At 48.3% G+C, this 20,712-nt stretch overlaps 2 protein-coding genes across 4 annotated transcripts in view; one reads left to right on the forward strand and one right to left on the reverse strand.

Moving 5' to 3' along the window:
• Positions 1 to 1,118: 1,118 nt before the first annotated feature.
• On the reverse strand, positions 1,119 to 7,222 carry LOC125722923 (sodium-dependent glucose transporter 1-like). Its single transcript, XM_048999188.1, has 4 exons — positions 6,933 to 7,222; positions 4,582 to 4,750; positions 3,814 to 3,930; positions 1,119 to 2,440 (listed from the first exon to the last, which is right to left on the reverse strand). The coding sequence occupies exons 1-4, from the start codon at positions 7,119 to 7,121 to the stop codon at positions 1,371 to 1,373; spliced, it is 1,545 nt and encodes a 514-aa protein (XP_048855145.1). The 5' UTR covers positions 7,122 to 7,222; the 3' UTR covers positions 1,119 to 1,370.
• Positions 7,223 to 7,440: 218 nt separating this feature from the next.
• commd10 (COMM domain containing 10) overlaps positions 7,441 to 20,712 on the forward strand; it is a 36,390-nt gene continuing 23,118 nt past the window's right edge. Inside the window, exons 1-5 of one of the 3 annotated variants that reach the window (XM_048999550.1) lie at positions 7,441 to 7,674; positions 8,627 to 8,717; positions 8,878 to 8,988; positions 9,528 to 9,683; positions 12,413 to 12,523. In XM_048999550.1, coding sequence (XP_048855507.1) covers positions 7,646 to 7,674; positions 8,627 to 8,717; positions 8,878 to 8,988; positions 9,528 to 9,683; positions 12,413 to 12,523 — 498 coding nt within the window. In that variant the 5' untranslated portion in view covers positions 7,441 to 7,645. The remainder of the gene's footprint in view (positions 7,675 to 8,626; positions 8,718 to 8,877; positions 8,989 to 9,527; positions 9,684 to 12,412; positions 12,524 to 20,712) is intronic. The other 2 variants (XM_048999549.1, XM_048999551.1) reach the window with 2 other exon arrangements.

A 20,712-nucleotide genomic window follows, 5' to 3' on the forward strand; every position in this document is an offset into this window, starting at 1 on the left:
CCAATAATATTTGCTTTGTTGTTGGTCTTTCTGAATGCCGTGTTCCTGCCAGATAGTCTCCTACCTTATGGTGGAATTTCACATTTCAAGGAAGCGTCTGCTGGCTCCCGTTATGTTCTCAGAGCAGCTCCTGCAGAATTATATTCTACTTCTCCTTTGTAGCCGACTAGCTTTGTCTTCTCATGAACATATAGTATCTGTTACTCATGAAAAAAGCTGTCCCTCTATCAGTACACGTGCTCTTCTTTTTAATCTCTGTATAAAAAGGAATTTAAGCCCAATTTCCCAGAACCGGGCCAAACCGCGCTCAACAAAGAAGTATTTATTTGCTATTTCCATTTCGGTGAGGAAACTGGATCGGGAAGCTTTTGCAATATTTAGCTTTTAAAACATTTTCTGTCAGAAGGGTCAATTGGAAAGTGGCCTTTGTCCCTAATGCATGCTGGTACGCAGTCGGGCCAAAACCATTACAGAACATAAGGGTCTGTCACACAAAAGATGGGAATGGAAATTCAATTCCTAACAGTGGCAGGGAAGTTCAAAGAGATGCATAAAAAAATGGCGCCGAATGAAAACTGAAAAATTAAATGTTAAACTGACAGGGCTGGGTGGTTGCCAAAAGGTTATTGAATAAATGAGATATGTCCATCACCCTTCCTAGGACTTCACTGCCTTCACTACAGCGAAGTCTTGAAGTGCTTCAGAAGGCCGCATGACATCCGAATGGTGAATTGCTTCCCATGATGATGCCCTCCTATGTCTGACCTGCTGTTCTGCTGCTCCGCTGTTGCGGTCAGGGAGCTGGCCGCTCTTATCTGCTGTTAGGGATCATGTCGACGGACGCCCCAGTGACAGGAAGGGGCTCCACAATGGCTCTGAGATGGCGTAATGCGGCAGGCTCACCATCACTCCTAAAATGCGGCTTTCATGCGGAATCTTCTTCCTGATTTTAGGGTAGATGGCCTAACAGGGGAATACTGAAACTTTACTGTATCGAAAATAATACGTTTCAAAAGCAAAGCATCTGAAAAAGTGCATGTCTCCCTGCTGGGGTTTGCGCAGTTCCGGTTCCACTATTCGGATTACAGGTCAGGATAAACTATATTTTCTTTGGAAAGTTTCATGTGCACCAGCTTGAGTCCTTTTGGGCACAAAGTAATTGTGCCTTTGAACATGATTTAAAGTTCAGGAAAAAAAAAAAAATACTTGCGTAACGACAGACAGCCAGACTCTCTTGCTGTGAATCAGCGGGTGGTTCCCTCCCTAGGTGAGTCTCCTCAGATATCGAAGATCTCACTGAGGCTGGGGTGTCCTTCGAGGTCGCAACAACAGCTGCGAAAAATATCAGAGTTTACTTTCATGTTGCGGAGTCATAACGTCTCGCCCTCCCCCTCCTCTTCCTCCTCTCCTTCCTCTTTATCTGTATTGATCCCTGTCTCCTTCAGGGCCTTGATGTGCTCACTGTCATCCACTGTCTGGTTCTTCCTGCCAGACCCGCTGCGTGAAGTAGCCAGCTTGTACATGATGAGGAAGAGGATGGAGGTGATCACGGCTGTGCCCAGACACAGGTACATCAGCACAGGCACTCCCTGAGCTGTCCCCAGGAGAAGCCCGACGACTGCCGGCAGCACCATCTCGCCCAGCGCCGCTCCCACCACAAAGATGGCGGCAGACCGGCCAGTCACTCTGGTGTACTGCTCCACCCAGGAGATGCCGCTGGGGAAGGTGGTGGCCATGGAGGCGCCGTAGATGGCCGTGCAGGACCACAGCGCGGCGCCGTTTCGGGAGAAGATGCTGAGCAGCAGGGAGGACAGGGCACAACCCACCAGGCTCAGCAGGATCATGCAGGCCGGCCCCATGCAGGCCGATAAGAAGATGGCCAGCCCCCGCGTGGCGGCAAAGGTGCCCCAGAAGAGCGAGTTGAGCCCAGCCGCTTGTGGCTCGGTCATACCGGCGTGGTCCTTTGCGAAGGTGAATATGAAGGATCCGTAGGCCACCTCAGCTCCCACGTACCAGAAGAAGAAGAAGAACAGGAGGAGGACAAGAGCGTTGTGATGTCTGACCACCAGTGCCTTCTCTGGGGTGGCCTGCACCGTGCCGCGTGACAGCTTGTTCTGGTAAAAATGGATGAAGAAGAGGAGAGAGACCAGCAAGCAGAAGGCGCCGATCACAAAGTATGCCCACATGGACTCCGGCATGGAGTCCGAAGCTTCGAGTGCCTCTGCTGTGAAGGCCGGGGTCAGCTCCGCAGCGGACGGGGTGCTGCCCTGGCCGTCCCAGATCCCCAGGCCGTCCGTCTGGCCCGGACGCTCGTCATCTCCGAACAGCAGCTTAGCCACGATGGGCGCCACGAAGGCCCCCGCGGCGAAGCTGAAGTGCAGCGCCTGTAGGTGAGGTCCAGAACGGGCTTCCCAGGTGTTCAGGATGACGACATTCCCACCTGCAGAGCAGGAGACAGTAAAAAAACAGCACATTATGCTAAGGCATGGCCACCTTCATCAAGGTGACCTTTGAACCTCTCTTAATTAATACAACCAATCATAATCAATCCAAAGCTCCCAGGTGGTTTGGTCAACAAAGACATAACCCTTATTGCACCGAGAGTCCGGCAACTGAGACCTGTCTACACAGTGTCATTTACCTATTGCAAGTGAGGACCCCTAGTGGTGGTTTAATTAGCTTTGTTGTGCATATTAATTAGCACTATAAAAAGAAAACACAGGCTTGTGGGGTGGTTAATTGGAGAGGAACTTCTTAGTTTCTCTAACTGGAGGGGTTCTAATCATCTTCCCTGAGAGATCAAAACAGCATTGCGAGAAATATTGTTTATGAATATTAATGCCAGGATTTTTCCTCAGGTTACCAAGCTGCATTTCCCTAATTTTCCTCAAGGTGTCCCTATAGACACTCCTTTTCGATAATCAGGCCTTTGATAATCAGGCACATGCATATGGGTCATTCTGTAATTACTGACTAAGCATAAGGTATTTGTGCAAAAGAATGCATTTGCTGCTGATCTTTTATTCTTTAAATGTCATTCCTGTAAACCGCAGCCCATAATATTATGGCATTTTTGTGTGACACACTGACGACGGTTTATTTTGCAATTTTCGGGTGATATGAGGAACTTCACAGCAGGTCAACACTCTGCAGAAAATGGAAAAAAGACAGGTTCAGGCGGATGGGCTGAAGGTCAAACGGCTATGGGGGGAGCGAGCAGCACAGTGGACAAGCCGCTCCATGGTTTATTCATGGGCTATTTGAAGTATCACTCACTGCAGACATCGCTCTTGATCAGGCCGTGTGACAGGCTGCCTCTTGTCTTTGACAAATCCCTTCTCCTTTTCCAGTCTTCCACTCTATTTTTCTCACCTACCTCTGCTGCTGAAACCTTACTTTATATTCACCTAGCAGTATATTAAGAGTAAGTGCTCTTGTTTTTAAACAATACCCTCAAGCAGTAACCATCAGGCGGCAGTAGGTGTATATATATATATATATATATATATATATATATATATATATATATATATATATATATATATATATATATATGTTTTGCATATACACACACCAGACACATATACATATTTAACTGATCATTATAAAACGGAAACAGCATTTTTCAAAAATAGCTTAAATCAGAGTATTCACCAGTCACTAATTATGCCTACAAGAAGATTAAGATCACGGAGGGTTGGTGGTGGGGGGAGCATTCTGTACGCTGTGTAATGAAACAGTATAATGGCATGTGATACGTCAAAGTCTGACAGCCATTAATCCTGGTGACAGTGTCATGGATCCTTGCCTTACCTGTGTCTAAAGACCCCATAGAAACACCCACGGTGGACATCAAGACAGCAAGCAGCGGGGCCGTCTTACAGAAGGGGACCGTCAGCATGCCGAACGCTGTGAGTGCCATGGAAAACCCTGGAAGAGGGGCAGGGGTAGGAACACTCATGGTGAGGCAGACAGCTGTACACTGGTATGTCATTATGAGGCATAAAGGTCATATCGCCATATCACACAGACACTATAGTGTATCATGCAGATACGGATGAATGGTCATTAATCAAGTCCAGCCAGTCTAACCTGACAGTACATGTGTTTGCGCTCCTGTTTATGAGCTTCTCCCAGTGTTATTTCGGAGAAAATTGCACTTACGTTCGTTTATACTCTCAGTTTGCTGTTTATTGACACGTGGAGGAAATAGTCAGACAGTTTACTGTCACCATTTTTTCCCCCTCGTGTTGAACCTCAGTTAGATTTGCAGAGCCCCCGTTAGCAGCATAAGCACCACAACCAGGCTGAAATTCAGAAAGGCTGCCCTTTGCCCTTTGACAGGTATATAAAAGCACCATTAAGGAACAGATCTGTGCAGATCACAAACACCTTATCTCAGGGACCAAAGTGCTCGAGAATGGATGTGCTGAATATTAACCCCCCTCCCCCCAGCACACATACACCTTGTCTCAGCAGCATGGTAGGTAGACTCTGCGTGCAAGACAATGATTTGTTTAACCCTTTCAGGGTGCGTCCACCTGACTGTGGGCTGCTGTTTTCCCTCTTTTGCTGACTTACCCAGCAAGAGTTGGTGGTTAATGATGTCAAAGAGGATCCCCGCCAACATGGAGCCTAACATATAGCCTCCGGAACGCCCCACGAAGATGTAGGAGATGTTGCTGATATTCTGCTCCACGTTGGTGGCCAGGTCTCCGAGAGTGGGCCCCAGCACAGAGACGGCCATTCCCTGAACAGCGAAACACACAAGGGCCAGGAGGTCCTCTTCACCATGCAGCAAAAACCCCCAGCTTCCCATACAATAATGTGTCCTCTGGCTGTTACCATGATGGAAAACAATGAGCCCATTTCAAATAAGGCAGTGTTCCCCATCCGGTCCTTGGGGACCTGCAGACAGTCCACATTTTTGCTCCCTTCTAGCTCCTGGTAGGGAGCAAAAACGTGGACCGTCTGTGGGTCCCCAAGGACCGGGTTGCGAAACACTGAAATAAGGCAATGCTCAGTACGTCTGCAGGTACCGTATTTAATGTGGGTGCAAATACCACAAAGTCAGGTCTTGTTTTGAAAACATTTGCACATTTTGCCTTTTTTAAAGCCATACTTTAGAAATACAAAACTTCAATGTACGCAAAACAGATGAAGTCTGTCTGTAGATGCATTTCAAACAGTCAACAAAGTATCTGACTGTCACATAGTCACAGCAATTGGTACACAGAGAAAGACACCGTGGGCCATTTAAGTCAGTAGAACCACGATTCATAAGTATGTAGAACCACATGTCCTGAGCAGGATCATTGATAATCAATTTTTGATTCAATTTGCATATAGGGTCTTTCCCAAACAGGATTGGCCCCAAAATTTTGGCCTTCTTCCATCGATCGATCGATCTATCCATCCATCCATTCTCCATAAGCACACAGAGTCACAGTGAGATGAATCATAGCACCTCATCAAAGTTTCAACCACACAAGATTTACAGGCATGAAATACAAGTATTTTCTTTGAACCAGACACGATACTTCTCTTTCTTGGGGCGGCATGGTGGTGCAGTGAACAGCACTGTTGCCTAACACCGCTGGGACCAGGATTTGACACTCTGCCATGGAGGTTGCATGTTCTCTCTGTGCTGTCATGGGGTTTTCTCTGGGTATGCCAGTATCCCCCACCAATCCCAAAACCATGCTGAGGTTAACTGGAGTTACCAAATTGCCCACAGGTGTGAGTGTTGGTACTCCTTCCTGGGTTGTTCCCTATCTTGTGCCCACAGGACAGGCTCTGAGACCCTGAATAGGACGAGTGCTCACAGAAAATGGATGGATGAATCATTTTTCTTTGGGTACAATGGGGTCAGTTCCAAGTGCAAGTGACATTTGCCACATCGTCTCACAAACTTCAAAGCTTTGCTGGATAAGCTTTAACTGCAATAAAAGGTTAATCCAAGGAGAATGAAACTGCAGCCCCCAAGTCCTGCCTCAGATGCAGTACTCAGAAATACCTGATATTTATTCACATATTCAAAATACTGGTACGATCACACTCACAGTATCATTCAATATATTTTAGATATTTTCAGGCACTGTGGATGGTATCAATACCTTGGTGATACGTATATTCCAGGTGTGGATTATCACTGCGCTTTCAGAGTAAAATCCATAATTCAGGACTGTCATGCATGCATGAGGAAAATTAAACCCCTTCAGTGAGAAATCCAATTAAATATTTAAAATTCTGTTAAAATGGAACAAGTTATCCAAAAGCCTTTAATTACAGACTGGTGAGTTACACTGTGCAATATTAAATCAGAAAATTAAACATGGTGGATTAAAGGTAAAGAAAGCTGGAGTTCATTAATTGTTGATTATTGTGCGTCGGGTTTTGTTCAAATATTGTTTGCTTTATTATTTTACTATATAGTGATATAGTATTCACGTGTAAAGTCGAAGGACTCACAATGAACCAGGAAGACGGAATACAAGACAGGTGCATGATTTAGCAGCAGCAAGCCACATCGTGATGTCATCGTGAACGTGACTGACCAAATCAGCAGCCACAGCTCTCTCCCACCCTGGTACCTCCTCACCATCAGCCCCATTTTTTTTTAAATACTCTTTGTTCCAGCTGAGCTGGAATTAATTAAAACGAGCGGTTTAAAATTCCAAATGTGGCAGCTCTGCATTCCTTCAGAAATCCAAATTAAATTTACAGAAAATATTTCTGTAAATATTAATAACAAATTATTTAATTTCAAGGATCTGCTACTTGCAGTCACATATGACATCTAAATGAGAATTTCATAACAGCTTCTTTAAGAAGTTGGTTGAAAGAACAGCTTAAATGAAGAAAGCTGATAGATTCTGTTATGATTTCTTCTGGTTAAACTAGATGCACCTGTCTGTTTAAATTGACATTACCAGTCCAAAAAAGGAGACGCAGAGACTCAGAGTGACCATCCATCGTTTACAGTCCCCAGAACTGCCAGCACCGGTCCCTTGTCCGGTGCCTGTGGTACCAAGTCTGTGACTCTTCTTCATCACACCCTTCGGACCTCTGGGGTCAATATACTGCTTAGGTGGGTTTTGTGAAAGAAAAAAAAATCTCATCTAAAACTGTACTGAAATAGTATAACACTGTAAAGAAAATTCAAGCGTGTGCTCTCTGAGTTCCATCTTTGAGATCCATCTGTCTAAACCTCCATCTAGGAGTTTCCCCAAGACTCTCAGAAGTCTTATCTTGCTTTTTTAAGTCGTCGTTCTTTTGACACAGGGCGGGGCAAACGATGAGTTCTAAGTTTCCATTGGTCAATTTCCATCGACTAACATAATCGTCGTAATACGTAGGTAACCCGTCGCGCACAGAGAAATCACACAAAAAACAGAGAGGCGCGGGTGTGACAACTACAGATCATTGCCAAAAAAATAGTACACGATTATTAAAAAACTTTTAACTACTATTACAACCACCACTACTACTACTAATAATAATTAGTGCATTTGGAGTGTAATAAATGCCTCAACGGCGTTTGCTTTTTCTAGTAGAACATGATTTCTAGAACTGCATCACGGCCCACGTGATCCAGACCCGGAAGTGCAGGAAATACCTCTGGGTCCGCAGTTAAACTACCGATATGGCTGCAATTATCAAAGAAACCCAAAGGTAAAAAAATAACCCTTAGATTCTATAATGCATTTAACGCGAATAACCAAATGTTTTATATGGTTAACTTTGTATAACTTTTGGTTGTGTATTGAAAATCACACACCATATTCTCCGTATTTACTTAACGATTGCGCCGGCTGTGTAACGGTGTATATTACTAGTTGGTAGGTGCTTTGCTGCTTCATAGCCCTTTACCAGTGAGCTCCTTCAGTAGTGACCGCATCTGTAAGGGATTCTGCGCCAGTCTGTCCGCTGTTACAGGTTTATTACCTGTTTTGCTCCGTTGCGGTCTGATAAAAGGTCCCACGGAAGAGATGTTTGTCTGACCTCTGAGGTTCGAGGTTAAACGTGGGAGGATTTCTGTTTGGTGGCATTATTATTATTATTATTATTATTATTTTCCAAGCTCCTTTCAAACGCCGTGCTGTATCACTGTGTCGTTTTAATGGTTTTGGATCAAAGCTGTACATAAGCAACCTATTTAAATAATCTTGCTCGAGTGGATTTTCTTACTAACAATGTAGAGAATAATGTCAAATTTCATTGGAGGTAAACGCGTCGCGGGGTATGCGTATATAACGTGTTCTTTGCTCACTCTTCGAGGTACTTATCATATCTCTATCGTAAGAAGCAGAGGGCATTCATCCATTCATTCATCCATCCATCGATCATGCAGCACATGTAATATCGTACTTAAACACTGCGGTCAGGTTCGGGTAATTGATTAGATAAATAATTTAAAATGTATTGTATTTGAGTGGCAGAAAGACTTCTAATATTCCTTTGCAAATTTACATTCTGTTGAAAAACAATAAATCATTTCTTACTCTTTTTTTTAATTGCGCATGTTATACTCCCGTGTGTTAAACTGTGCAACGTTTTTTTCCAAGTTACATCCCATCTGCACTTTATGGCCACAAACTAAAACATTTACTTCCTGTATTTCCAGCATTAAGGAAGCTGTGACTTACATCAACACTATAGACATTAACAAGTTCACCAGGCTTCTCTCACGGATCTTTCAGAGAGTTCACCTGAAGGTATGCCGCTGTCCTTATTTGTATCATCATCTTGGCGTTGACCCAAGAGGTGACCATCAGTCTGCTGTAATTCCCCTTGCTGTGTTTGTACTGATTCCAAGTTTTGCGACCAGGGTTGCTTTGGAATGGGAGCTAATGAGTGTGTGACTTAATCTGTTAGGAAGAGAGTCTGTTCAGCAAGGAGGAGGAGGAGAAGCTGCAGAGCGCCCTATCGCTGGAGAAGCAGGCCCTCAGCCTGGTGCTGGAAACCGTGTCATTCATCATAGAACAGGTAAGGAGTGCCCAGGGCTGAGTCCCTCATACTCGATCACTCCTTGTCACTCCTCATCTAGCTCTGTAGTGCAGTGTTGCCCAACAAGTTCCTTCGGGACCCCCAGACAGTCCATGTTTTTGCTCCCTCCCAACTCCCTGCCAGGCAGTCCAATGCTCTAGTGCTCCTTTGTGATTCGTAGGGCAGGTTGTGCCTAGGGCCGAGTCCTTCACAGTCAGCCATAGAGTTTATAAATGATGTACTTTAATAGTTCCTGATTTTGACAAGCTGTCCTGCAAGGATAAGTTCAACAGTTAAACCTTCTGTTTGATGTGGGTCAGGTAGACTGCTCTTGGACTGCTAGTTCAGCGTCATGCAGGGTGTAAACTGGTAGTACTAGCAGGCAGGGGAATGGGAGACTCGTACTGTCTTTTTGTAACAACGTGGGCTAAACTGTCTTTTTGCACTGCGGTTGCCAGCGTGTGGTGCAGTGCCGTGTTGCACTGTGGTGAGTCCTGGTGAGAAGTTCAGACTGCTCATCCTTCCCTTCCCCCTTTCAGGCTGTCTATCACAATGTCAAGCCAGCATTCTTGATGCAGCAGCTGGAGAACGTCCATCTCCAGCCAGACAAGGCAGAGGCCTTCTCGCAGGCCTGGGCCTCAGCCGGCCCAGACACAATCCACATGTTCAGACAGAAGATTTTTGCCCCCAAAAAGGTGAGCTCTGGCCTGGAATCCCTCCCTTTGATGTTGAGTTTGGTGAATTGTTCAATTCCTACACCACTTGTATGCATTTGCTGTGGCTAGGAAGCTTCTAAGGCCTTGAAGTCTAAACACTACCTGTGACAGGTTTGAGAAATTGGGCTCTGTGAGACTCAGGCATCTGTGACTCAGTTTTTCTTGAAGAGGGAGAAGGACAACTCAGCCATTGCCTGGTCGGTGCGGCTCTGTCATCGGCCCCCCTCAAAGAAGGTCCTTGCTCCGCCTGAGGGTGCTTTCCTATGAGCGCACCTCCCCACCCCCGCTACGCGTAGGGGCTAGGTAGACAAGAGTGTCGTCAATGGGCCTGTCATCGCAGCGTGTGACTATGCAGCGCGCAGAAAAAGTGGATTATAAATAACGGGAATGTGAGTCACTTTTCTGAGAGACAGGCTCCCCTGTGGACGGCGTCCTTTTTATCGTGAAACGGCCAGTTTGTTAGGTATTCATGCCTGGGTTGCCCGCTAACGCGGACAGCCTGCTGCAGCAAATGGAGATTCTTGTGGCTGCAGCTGAATGCAGACAGTAGAAAATTTGGGCCCAGAGGTTCACACACTGATTGTCTAAGCATTAGGATGGATAACGACTAATCCTTTTTGAATGTGATATAAAATGCTGCTTCATTTGCCATTTGCACAGGTACGGGTACACTGGAATGAGTCTTTTCACATACCCCATCTTGTCCTCCTTTGAGACCCACACACACGCAGATTTGAGAGCAAAGCTTCGGATCTGAGCCCTGGGTCGGCCATTTATCTGCCACCCCTGGGGTGTTTTGAGGGTTAAGGGCTTCGCTCAAGGGAGACGCAGAGACACGATTATTCTGCTGAGGCTGGGGCTCGAACCAGTGGCAAGCAAAAGAACATAGAGTCAATGGGATTTTGGTGGGTGAAAACACCTGGTTAATGATGGTGCGTTCCACTCGTAAGTCATAATTTCCAAGTTCCTGGTCAGAAATTTCAGTTGAAGCACCCGAAGTTGGACATCCACCTCGGAAAGTTGCAGGAACCTCCACTACCCCAACCTCACAATTAAAGATGGCTGCATCCCTCACTAACAGAAGTGAACTTTGTAGTGGTTCAAGTGGTATTGCTAACAATGGCTACAACAAACCTAGCTAGGATTGGTATTGCTAACAACGAAACTGGCTAGGATTGGTATTGCTAACAACGAACCTGGCTAGGATTGGTATTGCTTACAAGGAACCTGGCTAGGATTGGTATTGCTTACAAGGAACCTGGCTAGGATTGGTATTGCTAACAACGAACCTGGCTAGGATTCTTATTGCTAACAACGAACCTGGCTATGATTGGTATTGCTTATAACGAACCTGGCTAAGATTGGTATTGCTTATAACGAACCTGGCTAGGATTGGTATTGCTAACAACGAACCTGGCTAGGATTGGTATTGCTAACAACGAAACTGCCTAGGATTGGTATTGCTAACAACGAAACTGCCTAGGATTGGTATTGCTAACAAGGAACCTGGCTAGGATTGGTATTGCTAACAAGGAACCTGGCTAGGATTGGTATTGCTAACAAGGAACCTGGCTAGGATTGGTATTGCTAACAAGGAACCTGGCTAGGATTGGTATTGCTAACAAGGAACCTGGCTAGGATTGGTATTGCTAACAAGGAACCTGGCTAGGATTGGTATTGCTAACAAGGAACCTGGCTAGGATTGGTATTGCTAACAAGGAACCTGGCTAGGATTGGTATTGCTAACAAGGAACCTGGCTAGGATTGGTATTGCTAACAAGGAACCTGGCTAGGATTGGTATTGCTAACAAGGAACCTGGCTAGGATTGGTATTGCTAACAAGGAACCTGGCTAGGATTGGTATTGCTAACAAGGAACCTGGCTAGGATTGGTATTGCTAACAAGGAACCTGGCTAGGATTGGTATTGCTTACAACGAACCTGGCTAGGATTGGTATTGCTTATAACGAACCTGGCTTGTTGACTTGGGTGTGATGATATTCCCAGCTCCAACTTCCAGCATCCGAGTTAAATGGAACATATCATGAGGGTGGTCAGACCGGAATGGCCAAACATGTTAAAGGAACACCAGAAGTGGCTCAGTATGACAATTATGTGCAGAAATGCACCTCTGAACACGCAACTGACTGACCAAAGAAGTGGTTCTGGAGAGGGGTCCAGCCTAGTACTACATAGGGTACCGGGTAAAGTGGCCATTAAGTCTATGTGTCCTCACACAAGGAGGCAGCATCTCTGAAGCCCCACCTGAAATCCTGGGCAGTTCAGCCGCTCGTGTCTCTCTGTCTGGCTGGTGCCATTAGCGGTCTGTCTCTGGGACTGTGAGCAGATCACAGCTGCTATCCTTCCTGCCTTGGGTGGGAAACAAGATCTTCATTTGGCAGGATTATCGCTGGTTTCCGCCTCATCAGCTCCTTCTATGGGCCCGCTGGGTTCCTGTGAGCAGCAGGTTGCAGTGATTAGTTATGGGAAGAAACTCAGGCTCCTCGAAGACGGTTGTTTTGAAATGAGAATGTTGAATGAAGTCAGACTGGATCAAGTTTAAGCCTTTTCTTGTTTGCATATTCACTGGCTACACAGACTAACATCAGTATAACATTATAAAATGTTACCATCCGGACGCCTGGTGATGCTTGGAATGGTAGAGATTCGTGCGGCATCACTGATGGGTTTTACGTCTCTGGACTGCAGCTGGACCACGTCGGATGGTGCCTCAACCTCCAGATGGGCCAGTCCACGCAGGCCAAGCAGAAGGCTCCATGCGCCACGCTGGAGTTCGCCGTCAGCAGCGAGGATGTTGAGGTACGGGCCAGCCGACCCTCTGAATCCCAGCAGTCTTGGCCTGGATTGCATGCCTGGTCTGTGGACTGTGGTGGTAGTGATGGGGCTGACTAAGGAAGCGCTTGTCCCACTCTGCTTGGGTTTGGGACAGTGGGAAGTGCTTCCATTCAGAGTTTCCATTCGGTCTGCCGGGGAGTAATACTGTACACAGTACAGTGTAAGGGATGTCTGGTCAGAAACAAAAAGAACATTACATATACTGACCACACCCCCTTCCTTACATGGACCACACCCCTCCGCATACTGACCACACCCCCTTCCTTACATTGACCACACCCCTCCACATACTGACCACACCCCCTTCCTTACATTGACCACACCCCTCCACATACTGACCACACCCCCTTCCTTACATTGACCACACCCCTCCACATACTGACTACACGCTTTAATATACTGACGACACAAACTACAATCCCTCTACATGCCAACCACACCTCTCCATATACTAACCACACCCCCATCCTCTGACCACACCTCTTCCATAACTGTATTGTCCTTCTTATGCGCTGAAAGTCACTTGGAAGCCTTTCATTTCCTTTGTTTCGGCCAAGCTGTACAGCCAGATGCATTATCCTTAAAGTCAGATTACGTACCCTTGGTCTGGCCTGTTGTAATTCGATGCCCTTAATCCTGGTGCTTGGGGGAGATGCATGTGAAATGGTGCTGCTTGGTACCACAGCACCGTGCGTAAGCCCTGAGCCGGGTGCTGGCGCTGTCCAACAGGCGGCTTGCTAAATGAGCTGGCTCCCCTGCGAAACGGATGCTCGGACTTCCCCCACGCTCGGAGCCGAGCACATGGCGGATTACGAGGACGGGGGACTTGCGGAGGCTCGGGGCTTGTTAGGGCACTCACAGACGGACAACACGGGCAGATTGCTTCCCATCTGGAATTCTGGAAGGAGGGAGCCCCCCCCGGTGTAGTCTTATCCCTGAAACGGACCGAGGTGCCCGTTAGCGGGCCAGCGGGCCAGTGGGCCGGTACTGGTAGCAGACTGGGATCTGGGCTCTGACCTTCCCCTGCTGTTCCCTTTGGTTTGGACTCTCCCGGTAGGTGCCAACTGGCTTCCTGTCGTGCTCACTTCTCCCCATCGTAGTCACATAAGTCTGGCCCCGAAAAGGCCGCCAGTCACCCCAGAATTGTACCTGTTCTGGAGGCATTTCTCTGACGAAACAGGTCTCCTGGTCCTAGGGGCTGCTGGCACTGGACACCTAAGCGGATCGTCTGGCTTTGTTCTAAATGTATAAATAAATTGGTTAAAATGTGTGACTTGTCGCGGAGGTGTCAGGTTGCACAGTCTGTCAGTAAACACGTGCCGGTGTGCTCTTATGTCACGTGCCGAGGTGCTCTTATGTCACTGCAGCTTTTCTGTGTGTGTCCTGTGTTTTTCAGGACTTTTTTTTTTAAACACTGCTAAATGTGAAATGGCAGTGTGAGTATTTCACGTTTCTTAGACTGCCGTGGAAAAAAAACCCCCCCACCACATCTTAAAATAGAAATGTATTCAATTAAATATCTGAACAGGTGGGAATTACCAGAGGCCTGGAGCAAGGCAGCGTACCGTAATGGAAACGCTGCTGTGTCGGGTGCCCGCTGCAGTTCCTCTCCCGCACCCACGGGGGCACTGTTGCCACACGCCAAAAGACCCCGGGCCTCGACTATTGTTCTAGCCCAAGCCGAAGATGAATCGCCAGATAGCCGTCCAGAGTCTGTTGTTCTTCTTTTATGTTCTCAAAGTGTTTCTGGCTTTTGCGTAACTGGCTGCAGTTCCTCCAGTCTCCGTTGCTAGTTATGTTTACGCAAAACGCAGCTGCAGCGCAAAATAAAATCAGGGCTTTTCTAACCAGGGAGTGAGTTTGGCTAAGCACCGCCTGTTTATTTTTAAAAGTAGTGCCTTTCAACACGTCCTGTCGACTGAGATAAGCCCAGATTAGCAATGTGCGTTATTTATGTCCGCACGCCCCTCAGAATCCCGTGCAGCTCCTCGCGGATTTCTCCAGCGGTTCTGCTGGAAGTCCTGCCTACTTACACATTCTTCGGAACTGAAGGGGAGCCTGTGTCTCTGCCGGGTGTTACTATGTTTAGGTTAAGGAGGGCTGACTGTAAGGTTGACCCTGAGCCGTAAGGGTAGCTGACGGGTGTGGCTGTGGACACACACACACAGGTTTGTAATTATATCTTTGTGGGGACTCTCCATTCATTTCTGTGGGGAAAAATCCGATTCCCAATTATGACAGCATTGACCCCCACCCAGCCCTAACCGTAACCATAAGTAACTAAACAAAATACAAGAACTTTGGCATTTCTCAGTTTTTGATGGTATTCACAGATTTTTATAAAATTGAGGTTTATATTGTGGGGACCTGAAAAATGTCCCCACAAGCTGAAAAGTAACAGGTTTTTACTTTCTTATTTAGTCCCCACAATGTGGTAAATAGAAACAGACACACTGGGCGTCGTCCTGATTTGAGCTGATGGTGAGTCTGGTGTTTAAGTGACACTGCGACTCGTCGGTCCAGTGAAGTGGATCGTCCTGTCTTGCGCTTGTTGGTTTTTATAGGGGGTCAGAGGCCCTTTCGTTGGCGGGGATTATTTTTGCGGGGCGCTGAGAGATACCTGTCAAACAGGCAGCCAGGTGCCTTGTGCGGAAGGAATGCAGTTTTGACGGCTCTGACGGCTGAATCCTGGAGCGCGATGAGCTTCTGGCAGCCCGACTGCTGCAGGTATGAATGGCATTTCGTGCATTTTTAATTCCATTCCTTAGAAAAAAAATATTTATATCGCCCCTTTTGCTGCTCAGCGATAATCCTCCATATTTTGAGCTTTGAGGGAACTAGTTTAGACTGCTGGGTTTAAACCTGGTTCTAGGTTTCTTGGGGTGGGGAGGAGGCGGGCCAACTTCACTCACACTCAGGAGGGGTCTGTGTTTGTGTGTGTGTGTGTGTGTGTGTGTGTGTGTGTGTGTGTCACTGTGGATTTTAATTCTAGCTGGGATTCGGTTTAATTAGCCGTGATTGACTGGCCCATTTGATTTCTGACTGTGACCTGACATTTGTGTCTGTCTTTGAGAGTTTCTGAGGCCTGTTTGTACAGATAAATAACACCATATTTTATTTATTCCTCTCCTCTGAAAATAAAACAGCCAATTAACCGTAATTATTTTGTGATTATTTAAATACCTAATAGTTCAGAAATTGCATAAAATGAACTGTTACTAGTTAGCCAGAATATTAATTTTTACTGTTTTGCTCCTCTGGGTGTAAAATAGCCAGAGCGAGGTGAGAAGATGAGGGCATGGCAGAGTGGGGAGGGGGTGCTGCCCTGGTGAGCCCCTGCATGGGCTGCAGGGCCTGTAACGTTTCCTCCATGCCTCATTGGTGGTGGATCGCTGGTGGGCTGCTTGCTAGTGAAAGACAGCATGCCGTCTGCTCATGGTATTTTTTTGGCGCCGGCCAACACTCACGCGAACCTTCACTCAACGCCGACCCAGGGAATCCGCTGACAACCTCAGCTCAGTCAGCCCAGGACATGCCTCTGGGTTGAGGCAATCCTTCGGATTTCCCGCCAGAGGTGAATATGTTCCGATTTCGCGATTCCAGGTTGCCTACAGCACCCAATTGCTTGAAAACCCGCTGGATGACCAAATGATATTGTACAGCACTGATAACTAGCTGTAGATGATCAGGCCTCGACAAATCTGCTGCCCTTATACATTTTTCTCACATGGGTAGCTGGTAATTCAGAAGGTGTAGCTTAGGTGTAGCTTAGGTTCCCATGTGTGGCTCCTGGTATTGGGTACGGATTTGTCGCCGCCAGCTGGCTGAGAGCGACACCGCATGTCTCTGGCACGCGGAGCTCCGCCCTCCTCAGGACCATGTTCTCCAACCGCGTTTAATATTATTAGTTTGTTAGGCCGTGTCTCACAAAGACACTAATCTAATCCTGCCTCCCCTCCCCCAACTTATTGTAACCCTGAATCTGAATTTGTTATTCGGATTTAAAAAAATAGTTCTAGATACAAACCTGTAACTGTGAAATCTGATATGTGTGTAGGATATTGAATTACAGATTTTTATTGATTTTACCCATACATTTTTCCCCTTTAATGCCCCCCCGAGTCCTGCCGGAATATTTCTTTTTAGCCCACTGACCCTCAGAGTTGAAGCCTAAGAGCTTGAGTCCAAAAGTTAAAATCTAGCATGGCTGCCGGTTCCATCCCGGTGTTGCAGCTCATGCTCATGTTGCCCTCTTCCTTTTTCCAGCGATTGTTTACGCTAAAATGTTCGCAGGCCGTATTGTATTGAACCTCTTTCTGTGTTATCAAAGCACCAGGCTTGAAAGCGCACTCATTATAATTACTTTTTCCCGGTTCTCTCAGTGCGAAGAGGAAGGGCTTTGTAGGAATCTTCAGGGTGATGGCAGTGTCCTCGTTCCTGTCACCTGGAGAGAAGGCGTGCAATTAAAGAGCGCACTCCTTTGTGGGGGGAGCCACGGCTGGCTTCTTGGCGCGCGGAGCGCATCCGTATTCCTGACCCGTGCCGCTCATTTAACAAACGACCAGATCAAACGAGAGGGGCCGGCTCTCTGCGCAGGGCATTGTGGGAAGGGGGACTCTGCCTGGACAGTGACGGTTAGCAGAGCTCCCCATGGGGGGTGCGTGCTGAGAGCCTGTGTGTGGGTCGCTTGGTCCCTCCTGCGGCCTCTTCAGCCTCCCCCCCAGGGGCCCATTCAGCCAGCCCTTTGTCCCCCCCTGCCCCACCGTCACTGTATTGGCTGGTGCCTCACAGGCATCCTTGGCCCCCTGCTGATGTATTGCATTTATGTTGTGCTTTGCCTCTGGTTCCCACCCGCTCTGCCTTTCGGTGGGGGGGAGGGAGGGGTCATCCCACGGTTAAGGAGCTACACACAGTTTTACCTGTGGTGACGTTCACCTGAGCGTGACGCCATCTGCCTCACGTCGATGTGAAAGCCCTCGGCTCCCATGTCGGCCGGCGAGGCTCCGAGACACCGCGACCCTCCCCCCTGCGTCCGCTTCCCCGTTTGACCTGACCTGCGCTCCCGTTTCAGTGGGCCAGCGTTCAGGAACCGCTGCCGGGACAGGAGAAGCGACCAGACGTAGCAGAGGCAGGATTGAAATGCTTATGGGTGTCTTGTGGGTTTGGGGGAGGGGTAATTGTCGCCGTAGCTGGTCCAGCTTTGGTGGGATAGTCCTCTCATTTTGCATGGTTCTGGGTACGGTTTGTCTTCTCACCATAATTCAGAGGTGACCTCTGTTTACAATATTTCTGCAAAACCATATGTGATCACAGATACTTTTCCCAATTAGCTTTTTATCAGGACTGTGAGGTTACCACTGCTTTCTCCCTCATGTGGTTTTAACAAGGCCTGAGTGGAGACAAAATTACCGTAGTGGGGGCCCTTTTGTGGGAGTGGGGGGCGTTGAGCTTTCTTTGGGCTGTCATTGGGGTGTCAATGCTGATGGATGTCATGGAGCCGCTGGGGGGTGGGGGGTCCGATGGGTAGGCCCTTCCCACAGACTCCGCCGTACAGTAGAGAAGCCCCTCCCCCCACCTCTGTGGTATTGGGGGCCCATTGTGTCCACATACCAGTGGGATTGAGGAGGGAACCTAGGCGATGGGTCAGAGCTGGGAATGGCGGGGGGGGTGCGGGAGTGAGTCGTGAATGCAAAGCCGTTAGAGGCTCACCTCGCTTCGGGGCGCACATGCCACCAGCCGCTGGCATCTAGCAATGGAGACCGGGAGCGGTGCTGCTGTGCCCGCCGGCGTTAGCGCTGCTCACCGTGGCGACGCATTGTTCCCCGTCACGCCGCACTCAGAAACACGGGTGCGCTGGCATGGGTCCCCCTCACTCGCCTCCCTAATCTCCTCACGCCTACTTGTGGCGGCGAGCGCACTTGTTCCGTGTTTGTTTGTGGCAAATGAAAATGGCTAATCTGTCCTCTATGCTCTAGAGCGTCAAGGAGCTGGTCACGGGTAGCTGTGCTTCCTGGGAACCCCCCTCCTCTGCGGAGCGACGGATTTACTTAATGGCCGGGTCGTCCGGATTAGGGAGCCAAGTGTTTTCGCTGCCGTTCTCAAGCCCCTCGGAAGTGAGGAAGGGTCGTCTCACAGTGGCCCTTTGTCCCCAGGGGCCGCGGTGTGGAGGGAAGGTGCAAACCCCGGCCGACGGCGTCCCTGTGACGGATGTGCGGCTGTGTAAAATGACCAAGGTCCTTAGGACGCTTAGGAAAAGGAGAACATGCTGGCAGAACAGTGTGGCTTTTTCCAGCTCGTAGACCGTATACGGCAAAATGAAAAATGTAAAATGTCAGAAAAATCTGCTTACTGCTGGTGCTTCTAAGCCAGTGGCCCATTTATTCTTAAAAACAACAGCGGGGTGGAAGGTGGGTGGATCGTGCCTCTGAACCCCTGTACAGCCATCGTTTACGCCGGCAAAGTGCTGACCGTGCTCTCCCATGGGTGTCAGTCCGGCCACGTAATCGCGAATCAATTTTGCCTGGGAACCGTTGTGGACATTTCCCTGGTTTGCATGCAGTGCTGTGGGTTTGATTGACGGTGGCTGTTAACCAGGCTGTGAGGGGGGAGGCGGAGGTTACAGGGAACGCCTGGGGAATCGCTCTCCTTATGATGGTTCAGGGAGAAGAGCTTGGCTTGGTATTCCCTGTGCTGGGTTGCTCACAATCACCTGTGCAATGGACCTCCAGCTTACCCATGTGTAAGGTGGGTTCCTCCAGCAACACTCTTGTGTGTGGAGATGGAAACCACCCTGTTGTGACCACCAAGGGGGAACGGTCTTGTTAATATTCGCTCTCGTTTTCACGCCCTCGCCGGTGTGGATCGGGGCTGGGTGTCGCCATTGGGGGTCAGCCCCGCCGTCCGTCAGTCTCAGGTCACGGAGGCGAGCTCCTCATGTGGGCCGGGAAGCCGCCAACATCTGCAGCCGTGATCGCGGTTCTGTGGCGGGGCACGCGTGACACGGGTCGGCGTTGAAGATAAACGCGCAACCCGCGGGCTATCATGTGCTCTTCATGGTGTTGATGTGCATTCGGAGCTTCAACAGACACTCCGTCGGGGTGTGGGGGGCGCGGCTTGATGGGTAATATGGGAATTGAAGTGGATTGGCTGCCCCCTCCAGCGGGTCTGTCGTTCCCGTAGCGACGGCGCTGTGATTGCTGTAGTAAATTAAGTAACTCCTACAGCCTTAATGTAATCTCTCCCACTCCTATAGGGAATTTAAGGCAATTCCGTTTATTTGCCGCATTTTATTAAGTTTTGGGAGCCGCTGGCAGTAAGGCATTTCTCAGGCTTCTTCCGACCCGCCTCCGCGTGCTATTTCTGTGTGTTTACTCCTGCAGCTGGTAAGCTCTGTGCTCAGGAAGTGTGCATGAAATGCTGGCTTCGATAAAACTCTCGGACAACTTCCCATTTCATTAACTTAGTCGCCTTAGTGTAGTACGATAAGCAGAATCCGTGTCATTGGCACCTTAACAGGAACCATGTGGGTGAGACTGGTGATCCGGGGCTGCCAGCTCTGGAGCGTTTTTGGGTCGTGTGCAGGGTAGGGGCTACAGGGGCACTAGTGAAGGCTGAAAGCTGATTGGCCCTAGAAGTGATCTTTTCCCTGTCACTCACTGACTCAAAACCATATCATTGGCTAATGATAAGGTTGGCCCATCTGTACGAATTATGACCCCTCTCATATCCCCCACATAAAAAAAATCCAAGAATCGCCACTGGGGTCTCTCTAAAGAGTCCTTTCTCCTCGCTTTAAATGAATAAAACCCTTTGTACGCCGGGCACCCTGGCTTCTGTGAAAATACCCCGAAGTCCTCTAGCATCACAATCTAAAGCTCTGTTTTTGTTTTCCGAAGACGGTAGGTTCTGTTTTCCCTTGCGTTCGCGTCCCGCTTGGATGCTGAAGGTCCTGGAAACAGACGGATTCCATATCAGGGGTATCTTTATCCGGCCCAGACGCAGGCCGAGCCATATCTGCGCAACAGAAGATGCACGAACGCGTCGGAGAGACCAATCAGGCGACCTGACCGCAGACCCGGCCTCTTCATTGGCAACACATGGAAGACACCCTTTAAATAAGCACAAATGGCAGGACGCATGTGATGATAATTACG

Source organism: Brienomyrus brachyistius, chromosome 2 (assembly GCF_023856365.1).
Source record: "Brienomyrus brachyistius isolate T26 chromosome 2, BBRACH_0.4, whole genome shotgun sequence".
In the NCBI taxonomy this organism is placed as follows: Eukaryota; Metazoa; Chordata; class Actinopteri; order Osteoglossiformes; family Mormyridae; genus Brienomyrus; species Brienomyrus brachyistius.

What these genes read in the sequence shown, in the direction of transcription:
- LOC125722923 (XM_048999188.1), bottom strand. Translation starts at nt 7,121, where the DNA reads ATGAGATTTTTTTTTCTTTCACAAAACCCACCTAAGCAGTATATTGAC. An exon ending in GCGTCTCCTTTTTTGGACTG is followed by an intron (nt 4,751 to 6,932) that starts GTAATGTCAATT and finishes TTCGCTGTTCAG; the next exon opens with GGAATGGCCGTCTCTGTGCT. An exon ending in TATGGGGTCTTTAGACACAG is followed by an intron (nt 2,441 to 3,813) that starts GTAAGGCAAGGA and finishes CCTGCTCTGCAG; the next exon opens with GTGGGAATGTCGTCATCCTG.